Source organism: Meleagris gallopavo, chromosome 4 (genome assembly GCF_000146605.3).
Source record: "Meleagris gallopavo isolate NT-WF06-2002-E0010 breed Aviagen turkey brand Nicholas breeding stock chromosome 4, Turkey_5.1, whole genome shotgun sequence".
Lineage (NCBI taxonomy): Eukaryota > Metazoa > Chordata > Aves > Galliformes > Phasianidae > Meleagris > Meleagris gallopavo.
Window position 1 is genome coordinate 49860893 of NC_015014.2, and position 11945 is coordinate 49872837.

An 11945-nucleotide genomic window follows, 5' to 3' on the forward strand; every position below is an offset into this window, starting at 1 on the left:
GGGTGGGGAGGTGGAACTAACAGTGATTTCTTCTTTACTTTAAGCCTTGCCATATTTTATTTCAATCCCTACCAACTGAATGTTTCTTTGCTTTATTTCTCCTCCCCCATCTGCTCCCTTCTTACTTTTTATAATGCTTCTATGGCATTTTGTCCCCTCATGAAAATGAAGATGCACAATTTTCTCAAATTGCTGCAAATTGAGTGTTTAAAGTACAGCTTCTAGTTTTCATGAATATATATAATTGTAAAGCCATTCAGTTCATTTACATGATATTGGGCACTTAGGTTTGCATATCCTTCTCTGTATCAACTCAGAGTTTACTGACATTTCAATAGAAAACAGATTTTCTGTTGGCCTTTCCAGGTTATGAAAAATGATTTATTGTACTTACATTATGTAAATTAGTTAAGCCAGAGCTGGCATATGATGAAAATTTTGGTAAGCTACCGTAGTCTTCTAATCCAAAATTAGACACATGACACATCTTTTAGTAGGAGAAGAAATAACACTGGGAAAAGAGTGGGCTCTTGTTCATCCTTAATAAATTGTTCATTGGATTTTAGAATTGAAACTTTTATCGATGGTAAGTTATAGTCAACATTTTTAAAGAACATACTGGACTGCTTCAGGTTTATGTTACATAATTTTTTTAATGTTTTTATTATGTTAATAATTTTTAAAGGTGGTTCTCATACAGCATTATTACATATATCCTGTTACAGAATTAACAGGAAGCTGATATAATCCAATGAGCTTCTCATCAATAATCTCTAGTTGATAACAGAAATTGAAAAGGAATTTCTCTGTTGTACTTGTTGAATGATTTGGTGTGACTGTTATTTATTCACTGGTCAGGGAAGAGAGTGTTAGGGAGAGGTTAATGAATGAAGGTATCATAGGGTGTAAACAGAGATGTCTGTCTTATGAACCTGCCAATGAGATGGTCATTTTAGATTCTCAACTTTCCCTTTTTGGATGTGATATTACAGACCTTGTAACATTTTAATGTTTGCTCTGTATTAAGAATATTGCTTTGTCTCCAATAAAAATAGCCTGTTCTCATCCTTGACCTGTTAGGTCAATGCAAAATTACATTACTGAAAGCTCTTTTTTCCTTTGTCACTTCAAATATGATAAAGGACATGAGAATGAGGAAGAGAAAGAGAGGAGAAACTTGATTGATAAAAACATGAAGGCACTGATTTATAACAGAACTCCATTAATGCTGTACTTCTTATCTCCAGATATTTTTATTATATTTAAAATCAATGTTCTAATCTTCAGAGGGGCTAATTTTAATTTCCAGAAAGTTTAGACCCAAACACAGGAAGCAAAATGTGATATGACCTTTTAAGACATTCTTACAAGCCAGTATAACTTGTCATTTTAATTGTATTCATTTTTGATTCACAGCAAACGTATGTTTCAGAAGCGCTGGGTTAAATTTGATGGAGACAGCATTTCTTATTACAATAATGAAAAGGTAAGTGGCATGTTTGGGTCAAAATGCATGTGTATAATAGACAACATTTAGAAATAACTGCAAATGAACATCTATGTTAAATGTATTTTCAATTGCAAAATATTAGAACAAAGCATTATTACAGAACAACAGAGTAATGGAAAACTAATTTAAGAGATCAAATGTTACTTTGGTGATGGCTGCAAACTGTCTTGTCATGGAAACCCAGCATGAGATAGAGAGAGAGAGAGAGAGAGATAAAATTTGGAATGGAAGCCTTGTAAAACAAAAATACCCCATGATGCCTATCTATTTTCTTATTATAAATGTCTCTCCTGTGTGACTTCTAGGAAAAATCACAAACAGCAGGACTAGTTTCTATTACAATGGGTCTCTTCAAATTGAGCATAATACTGTGACTCCAGTGGGTGTTTTAGTTTTTCTGCACCTAAGTATTGAATTGTCCTGAAACATTTGCAGGCTCACACTTTGATTCAAGTAGATCACTTTTGATAGATAACTGTATGGAAGTATTGAGTCATGGCCTGAACCGCTGATTGAGCACTGACTGGGGAAAGGACCTGGTCAGCCTTGGAAACACAGGTGAAGGCAATTCACCTGAGTGACCAGAAGGAGTGGAGCCTGGCTGCACCTCTCTTAGACCTCATTGAAGGGCTGAATGCCACTGGGGAAGGATCTCTTTCTGGAGATCCCTTCTTGGTGAAGCTTCCCTCTGTGAACCTAGACTCTTCTGATACGGGTGAGCAATCTTATTCCCTTCCTTTATAGCACTTTATTGTGCAAGTCCTTTTGTCATCACACCTTTGTTGTAATGCCTTTCCCATTGTATTGATCTGTCTAATTGCTAGCGACATTAAAGTAGATTTGCAAGTCATCATTTTCCAAAAAAAAGAAAAAAAAAAAGTTTTTTCAGACTCGTTTTTAAAACTTGCTTTCCTTTTGTCTTTTTTTTCTTATCTATTTAATATAATTAAGCTGACTTTAAAATTATTTTTCTGTTGTTCTGCAATCAATTAACTTCTTTTGGAAGAGATGCAGATCTTGTTAAGCTCAAAAATGTTAGATGATTGTATAATATGGAAATTTTTTTGTTGGAAATGAGGCTGTATGCACATGCATTGTTTAAAACACTGGGTAGCTTTTCCAGTTGAAGATGCATATTAAATTAGGAAGAAAATTCAACATTGTGTTGTAATTTGGGTTTCGTTATGATAGGTGTTGATAATCAATAAGAATTCCATGTTTTTTTATAATGTGCACACGTTGAACTGTTTCAGCAGATTATGAAGGGGGAGAACTGAAGTAGAAAAAGGTTGAGTATGTCCTGAGGGGCCAGAGAACAAGAGCAAGAAGTGTTTACATTATGCTTCATTATGCCTGCTGATGAGGAACATGAGACAGCCTGTTTTTGCTTGCTTATTTTTCTTCACTTAGTAGACATGATTATGTAGATGAAGAGAATATTTGGATTGGAGGGACAAAATATGTTATCCTCTTTGTGGTATTCATGCCAGAGCTTTAAAGGAGCAGAAAAGCAAGATTAGTGATTAAGAATGGCTTAAATAGCATTGGAATTTGCTTAATAACTTCTATCACATAATTAGGGAAAGAAATGTTAATTTTAAAGAATTTTCAGTCTTGTATCTAAAGTTGAGATTTATTTATTTTGAAGGGTCTCTACTAGCTATATGGAGGTCACTAGAGCAGGACTTGTTATACGCTTGTTTGTTTCAAGAGATTACAGAAATCATCCCTTCTGCTGAGAGGAATATTCAGCGTAGCATGGGCTGTGTGGAAAGCTTCCAACACTCCATCCTCTATTTGAAGATATTTGTGGTAGTTTGGACTGTAAAGAGCTCTCAGAAGGCTTGGTTTACAGACTCTTGTGTACATATATTTTTTTTTTCATGAATGAAAAACTGCACTCTTGTGGTTGAAAGTGTCACTGCTTGGTGTGCATGCATTCAGCTTGTAAAAATTTGTACGTCTGACTTATTATCTTGATGAGTCATATGCTAAAACCTATTATCTGAGAACTGTGAGTCTGGATGGAAATTCTGGGAGCTGAGGATCTTATAAAACATTTGGAGATACTTATGGATTGGAGGAAAAGACAACTGTTTGCCCATAGTTCTGTGTGCATTGTGGGATTGCACTGGGTAAGCAATGTGCTGTATGGCTAATCAATGGTGAAATGAGTGGATGATGAGAAGAAAAGATGAAGATGACCATATACCTGCAAATGTGTGCTTAGATTGCATAAATTCTTCTCTGAATAATTTGAATTTGAATTTTCTAACTTTTTTTAAACTTGTTTTAGTTGTGTGTCAACTTAAAATCAGTATAGATCTCTTCTTTCCTTTATAACTCTTTTTAGAAAGGGCATCTGTCCTGATGTCCTGACTTTTGAATTGGTGATGGTGCTCATTTCTTCTATTTTCATTGTCCTAAGCAAGTTAATGTGGTGAGAGCAATATCTGGTGTGGTTTTTGTCATAACAGAATGTAGTTAATTAAAGTGAGAGCAAACTGAAGAAAAAAAGGCATCACTTCAGAATTCTTTTTAGTTACTCAATTTGCATAGTATCTCTTTTACATTTCTTCCTCCTTTGTGCAGGATAAGCTCGCTACTCTAATGTATTTGGTAAGGCAAAACTGCTCTATTGAAAGTTTTAATGTAAAAACATTTTGGGATTCCTTGCAAATACAGTAGTGACTTAGGAAAAAGTCTTTACTTTTCATATAAACAACTTTGTTTTGCTAGGTCATGGTGCATGCAATGAAGAATGAAATTCACTGCAAAGTAGGGCAATCACTTTTATTCTTGCAATAGGTCATGTTTTTTCTGTTGTGGAAGGATGTGGGTTTTTTGTTTTTTGTTTTCTGTTTCATTAAATTACCTAGTTTATTGTCTGGAGTATTGTCTTTATCTGTCGGAGCTTTTAGCATTAGGTGTTGGTTCTTGCATGCGAAAGAGAACCTGGTGTAGAAATAAAACTGAGAAATTCTCATAGTTTGAACTGTATTTCAAAATATATATGCCTGAAGGATGATTAAATAACAAAACTCAAACCATATTAAGCTTAAAAAGAGACAGAATGAAGTAGAATAAAGCAGCTGTAACTTTGTCTTAATTATTCTCTTACAGTACCAAATACAACCAGTAGATGCCTGCAAACTCCATTATATAATTGTATGTGAACAGATCTATAAATACCATCTGTAGTAAGCTTGTTTTCTCATTGTGAAGGATCAGTAGTTGACACAGTACCTATATCTTTTAAGATATGAAATTGCTGTGTTTAAGTCCACCTTCAAATAAATATAGTCATGATAAGAATGCATGTGCAGTACTGAGTTGATTCTGAATTACAGAGTAGTTCTTGAGTGTAACTAAAGTAACATCTCCTCTGTCTCGATATCTCTTAATAAATCACAGTTTTTCAAACAGCATTCATTGAAATATATTAGTGTTTAGAAGTGAAACAACACAAGACTATGAATTTGGTGAGAAGTGGTGGTATATTTAACTCAGTAAACAGAAAAAGCATCCTCCATGCTTAACATTCACAGTGATTCCTTCAGTCCTTGTATAAAGTCTGTTATAATAATTTATACTTCAGGAGGAAATTTACTGCAGTACGAGTTCTTTACGGGGGAGCTACCTCTTGGAATATTACTGCATCTGGATCATAAATCTTAGCAGTGTATCTGAATTATCTTAGTCAGAAAACCGATTGATCAAAGTATGTTGGTGACAGGGGGAGCAGCGTTAAGTCTGTAATGCAGGAATTGTTCAGATGTACTTGTGAAGTGTTGTGTATCTGCTTCAGCTTATTAGGTGATCTGCTTGGAGAAAGTTCTAGTAGCATTTCATTTTTTTCCTGTCTTGCTGTTGTTTAAATTCTGTTGTCCTGTTTCCTAGCTGGAAATTAGGAAGTTCTGGGAAAACTCACTGTGATGTCAAATGATATTTTTGAGGGACCATTCCACTTTCATCTCATCTGAGAGAATAGCACATACCTGCTACAAGGCTTTCGTTAGTAATGACAAGGCAATGGATTTTGAAGAATTGCCACCACTCTCCCTAACTCCCCTCTACTCCTCCCCCCTTCAAGTGAATATTGAATGCTAATGGATACAATCCATGGTGGTCTTTTTTTTTTTTTTTTAACTGGCTAACTAACTCAGAAATTCTCTGGAACACTCTACCTAGAGAAGGCACAAGTTTTTTTTTTTCTTGCTTGATTCTATTTTACAATTGTGTGTGTATGGATGATATACTAGATTCTTTGGTATAAAATTGTGAATTTAAGACTGTGACATTTTGTCATAGGAGAGTCATGAGATGTCTTCCGTAGTGATGTTTCATATATGCATTATACCTCACTATGGGATTTTCTTCTATTTTAGAAGGCAGAATATGAGCATGGACACGTAATGATGAAGTGGGCTGTGTGTGGATAGTGAAATGGTTTACTTAATTGATGCAGTTTTATTAATAATAAATGCTGAACTTGTAGGAGCACAGCACAGTTTAGAATGTGAGCATCCTGAACATCACTGTGCATAATACTACCTGGGAGACATTTATTAACAGCTATTAACTGCTGCTTATGTGTTTTTTATTATAGGAAGTGTTCTCAAAGGGAATAATACTACTTTCTGCTATAGCAACAGTTAGAGTTCATGGAGAGAATAAATTTGAAGTTGTTACGTCTCATAGGACTTTTGTCTTCCGAGTGGATAAAGAAGGTATGTACAACACATGTATGTAATTCTAATGATTTCTTGAAGGCCATGTAGTCATTGCTGGTAAATTAAATCATAATTAAATTATGAAGTACGATGTATTGCAAAAGGTATTTCTCGAATCCATCTGTTTTGGATTCATGAAGTAAAACAATTGATTACTATAACCTTTGTAATAAGAAATAAAGTACTTTGTAAAGTATCAAAATATTAACACTTTTTCCAGCTCTTCTGCCTCCTCTCCCATTATTTCCAAAGATGAATTTTTCTGGACATTCATTAGATATCACTAGCAGCTTTTACAGTCTGTGCACTATCAGCCATCTGCTCTCAGTCACTACTTGATATAAAATTGATGAAGAGCAACAATGAAGTTGATGGCTTGGATGTGATGATGTGATAAGAGACTGTGATTATTTTTTGTTTGTTTTTATTTACTGCCTCATACAGTATTTTCAGCCATATGTTGGTAGAGAATACAAACAAAAAGAGGAAGTTAGTGTACCTTCTAGTCTAATGCTTTATTACCCTACTGCTGTAATATGTAAAATTAATGTCAGTGCATGTATGACTTATTTATGGAAACAATCAAAGAAACTGGAATACCTAGGAAACGAGACATGCAGTATGTATCTACAGCACTGTGTGCCAGACCCATTATAGCTAGGGGTCTCTCAGCATTTCCTTTATCAAATCACGTTTTTATGGGTTATAGCTTCGTTGTATACATTTGCTGCAGGCTGCAACAGGAGTGCAGCATTAGTGAACAAATCCTTATCAGGTCTGGCTCAAATCAGTTCAGACATTTTTATGCTCTTAGCTAAGAAGTAGATCTATTTTTATTACTTTTGCCTTTCTCTTCCAAAACGAATTTGGTCATTTTTATAAATTAGAACATAACTGTCTTAGCACGTTATTTTTTTGTAGGGCCATAATTTGCTTTATGAGCTGTTATCTTTAAATACTGTAAAACATTCACAACTTATATTGACTTAAATAGTAAATTTAGAGCAGCCTCTTTTTATACGTTAAATTGTATTTTCATTTGGTATGCAACTCTCTTTGGACCTGGTGATGTGTTCATAAAGCTGTTACTGTCACATTAAGGATATAAGTTGATATTGTACAAGTAATTTGATCCTTACTGTATCCAGTGGTGGGTGATGTATTCACAGTAAATTATGTAAATAACCTTGCTTGCTTACTGGTATGCGCACAAACTGTCACTTTATGCTATTCTTTCTGTGAATTTGTGATTGGAAATTGTTCTGGGACTATTCCAAGAACACCTATTTTAAAAGATTTTGAAATGGGGACTCTATACATATTTCATCCTGTGGACCTCCTGTATCAACTTTCTTTAATTTCTGCTGAAGTATCAGAATACAGAATATTGCCATTGCCTTTGTTGACTTGTGTCCCTTGATACCTATATTCTACAGATTATGGACTGACATAGTATTTGGTTTCTTGTCTTTTGCTGCTCTGATGATTTGTTTTGCAAACTGGAAATACAATATTTTTTTGAATAGCAAGGGGGAAATTATATAACATCTTGGATAGTTTAGGGCATTTGGGGGGAAAAAATGAAATAGGTGGTAGTGCTGAATTAGAACATATCTGCTCAAATTCTGTGAGATTTTAATTCGAATGAAATATTATTTAAAAAGAAAAACAAAACATGCCTTTCAGATTAATTTTGTAATCATCTATACCAAAATATTCCAATGACCTTTTAAAACTACTTTCAGAGACTTTAGAATACAACAGTTGTCTTAAAACAAGACCTGTACTTGGTAAGAGAAGTCTAGAATTGCCTTCTCTGAGCTAGTCTATCAACTGCTGTCTTTCTCTTCTTCAAACTCTTTTCTGATGCTTAAATTCATTTGTTGCTTCTTGTTGCTCACATTACATTTATGAAGTGAGTATGTTATTGTTTTGATTGTCCTTTCTAGATGCTGGGCACTGATCATATCAACTTTAGATTGACCATGAATGACATGTACAGATATATATTATAACCCGTATGTTTTTATGACTTGAATCTCTTAGAGCAAAGAATTGAAGCATTCATGATATTTCCATCATGTAGGGCATGTCTAATTGATTCAGTGTATTCAGTTTTAATGTATATTGATCTTAGACTAGGGAAATGTCTGAACAGTGTGTGAGGCTAAGTGGAACTTCATTACCTCACCTACTTGTGATCTTACAAATGTGAAGCTAAACTAATACCGCATGCAAAACATATTCAAACATACATTTTCTTGATTACTCAGTGCCCCTGACAATATCAAGCTTAACCACTACACCTTAATGGAATAGTCTGAATTGCCAAATGTTGCATAAAAGCATGGTCCAACTGAGTAGAGTTTGGGTTGGCTTCTCTCTTCAGTGATGGATGATATTTAGGCTCCATACTATTTGCTTACATTACTTCCCATAGTCCTTTTCTTGTTGCCCGATCAGTAATAAATGAAGAACGTGTTACCTGTACCTCAGTCGTTAAGCTCTCTGAAATTAAGCATCTTAGAACTAATAGTGATGATTTTTGAAAACTGTAATTAATGTTTTCATAACTTTCATTTTTTGTTTGTTTATGGAAGGTACTTGAGTGGGTATCCTTGGTAGCCTTTCCTCTTTTATGTTTGTTTTTTGGTTTTTTTTTTTTTTTTTAATTTCTACCTCTTTTTCAAGGTAGATGTTATCTCTTATGCTATTGTTATGCCATCAACCAGCAAGGCATAGTAGGAAGCACAATAAAAGAAATATGGTAGAAAGTGGAGCTGCTGCTTAATATATAACCTGTCTAATTTTTTTCCTTGTTTAGAAGAAAGGAATGACTGGGTTGATAAAATACTCAATGCTGTGAAATCTCAATCTGATAATAACCCTCAGTCTCGAATTTCTGTTGCTCCTGAGAAAAGTGGATATCTTGAGCTGAAAGGATACAAAGCCAAAATCTTTATTCTTCTTCAAGGGAATACTGTGTGGATTTGCAAAAATGAGCAGGTAAGTTTTTCATGTGATTTTGTGAATGAATGTTCGAAAAGATTATTTAACTGGTGTTAGAAATTGATGGTTCTTGGTGAATATAAATGCATATCCTTTTTTATGTACTACTTTATTGCTGCAATTCTCAAAAGACTTTATAAAGCAAGAGATGTATCATTATAGTTGTTGTACAGTTAAAAAAACGAATAAGTAGTGAGGTGAAATGAAAAGCCTTGAGTGTCATAACAGGTTAGTGGCAGGGGTAGGATTAATTCACTCTTAAAAGTGTGTGTCGTAAGTACTCTAAATCAGCTCATTTTGTGCACTGCTTTCACTGTCCTCCTGTAATACACTGCTCTAGAAAATGCCACAGTGTACTTATATACATAACATATTTAAAGTGACACTTCATCTAAATGTTTGACATTAATGTTCCTTGTATTTTTAAGAACCTGAACTGACTTTTTGTGCACTGTAATATATTAAACAAATCCAGAATTAAAAAACACACAAAGTAGCTTACACTCCAGCTCCCAAATCTAGGGTTGTGTTGTTTGTTGTTTTGTTGTTGTTTGGCTGTTTTGTTTTTATTTTCTTTTATTTTTTGTTTGGTTTAGTTGTGAATATATTATGATGTAATGTAGTTAACTGTGGAATTCCCTAGGATGCTGTAGATAAAGGGTATAAATGGGATCTCAGTGGATGGCTGTGCAAGCGGTTGGAATCTATTACAAGACATTAAATGAAAGGTACTATTTCTGTGTAAGGAAATTGGCAACCCATGAGAACCAGGGTGAGGATTTGGGGAAAGTGCTATTGCATGCCTTGCTCTTTCAAATTTGTGTACTTGCAAATTCTTATTTCAAATGTGGTTTTTCTCTCAGTAACTAGTCCTTTTGCTGTTCATTCCTCACCTACTGTGTCCTCTTCTGTATGGAGAAAGTGTTCCAGAGCCATTCACTTTCAGGTTGAAAATTATGATTAAGATAATTTAACACTGTATTTTGTATTCCCTCCCCTAAAAAATTTCTCTTACACATGTGTTTTCAATTATCATTTAGCATGTTTGCATGTGTATGTTAAATTTATTGCTTGGGGGGGCCGTGGCCGTTTGGTAAACTGTATCATCTGTGCCCTTTAAGTATCTAAGTATGACTTCACATTTGTTTTAGCTAATCATGAAAGCACATCTTTAAAACAGCCTTTTGACTAGATGTTCATTCCATTCTACTACATGGATGCTCTGCATAGGTCAGTAACTGCAGTGCAGCAGACGGCAAACCAAAACGAAGTCCTGGAACAGCATGAAGTTTATGCATGCTGTCAGCTTGTCATTTCCTTCTCCTTGAATGAAATTTATGAACAATGGTGCAAAGCTAGCACCTCTCCAAAGCCTGCTTACTTGAAACCAAACATGTCAAATGATCCTAAGAGGTTTCTTGTTAGATCCTCCATTTGAACAAATGTCTGTTTCTCTATATAACTTTACCTTTTTGGAAATCAGAATAAATAGCTTCTGTCTTCAAGCTTTCATGCAGTGTAGTTCTCCTGGTACCTCTTGTGTTTTTCAACCTTTAGATAAAACTTATTGTTTTCACTGCTGCATTAAAGAAATGCTCAGTAATGTAGTTCTATTCCAGTAGAGGGCTCTGATGTTCTACAAATCTTTCCCAGTCTCAAGTTTGTGCTTCAGCCATTAGTTACCAAGCAAATACATCCAGGGATGTCCTTAAATTCTGCTCATATTGGAATTCACATCCTTACTAGAGAACTACTCCCACAGAGACTTAGAAGGGTTTATTATAACTGCAGTGCTAAAAGACACCTATTTACACTTCTTACAATGTTGAAATGAGATCGGATCAAGCTGATTTATTGATTTCTATTAAACTTGATAGAGGAAAGTCCACTGGTGCTTTAAAAGATTTTTCTTCATTGTTAAAGTGGAGAAGATCCTAAGCCAAATGCCTAATCCTAACGTAACCAACATGAACTTTGTGAAGTTCAGACTGAGATCAGAACATCATGTCTCAGGCCCATTTCTAGTTAAAAAGTGATTGGGTTAGCCTGAGCTTCTGGCAGTGATATAGTGCTAGTAAGAAACCATCAATTTCTTTGACTCTATGTAGTGTGAATTTCTTAAACTTCCTCTCTGGAGCAGGTGTGAAAAATAGATCGTACAGAATCAATTTGTTCAACCTGCAACTTGCTGAAACTCCCATTTCTATTTCAAAATCATTCGTGCTTAAATAAAAACATGTCATCTGATCCTTCATGACAGCTCAAACATTGGCTTGAAATGTCAGGCTACTGCGATGGTGCCAATGTTAACCTCCCCTCTGTGACCATCAGAAGGGCTGTGACAGATGCTTTCCTGGTCTGCCAGAAAATACCCACTTCGTTGGGGTGTATACAAGCTTCTCTGGTAGAGCTAAAGCCAGGGAGGGCCTATGTGTCACAGTGTTTGCACTGGAGTTTGGCTTTGATAAAGATAACTTGAGATATTTTTTGATTCTGCCTTGGGTAGCTCCAAAATAGATGCATTTACATGGGGTATTAGAGAAAATAGCAAAATAAAAAGACTGGGAAATAGTATGTATGGCTGCATGCCATGATTATTTACAACTTTTTCCCTCCATGCATGACTCCAAGTTAAAGCTTGAATAATGATGAGTATTCTGCTGTGTATGAGAAATCGTATCCGTTCCATATTA

The 11945-nt window shown here is 34.9% G+C and overlaps 1 protein-coding gene across 4 annotated transcripts in view; it reads left to right on the forward strand.

Moving 5' to 3' along the window:
- Positions 1-11945, forward strand: part of ARAP2 (ArfGAP with RhoGAP domain, ankyrin repeat and PH domain 2) — a 125783-nt gene that overhangs the window by 23344 nt on the left and 90494 nt on the right. For all 4 annotated transcript variants that reach the window (XM_010710306.3, XM_010710308.3, XM_019614911.2 and 1 more), the window contains exons 7-9: positions 1417-1486; positions 6120-6240; positions 9068-9249. In XM_010710306.3, the coding sequence (XP_010708608.1) occupies positions 1417-1486; positions 6120-6240; positions 9068-9249 (373 nt within the window). The remainder of the gene's footprint in view (positions 1-1416; positions 1487-6119; positions 6241-9067; positions 9250-11945) is intronic.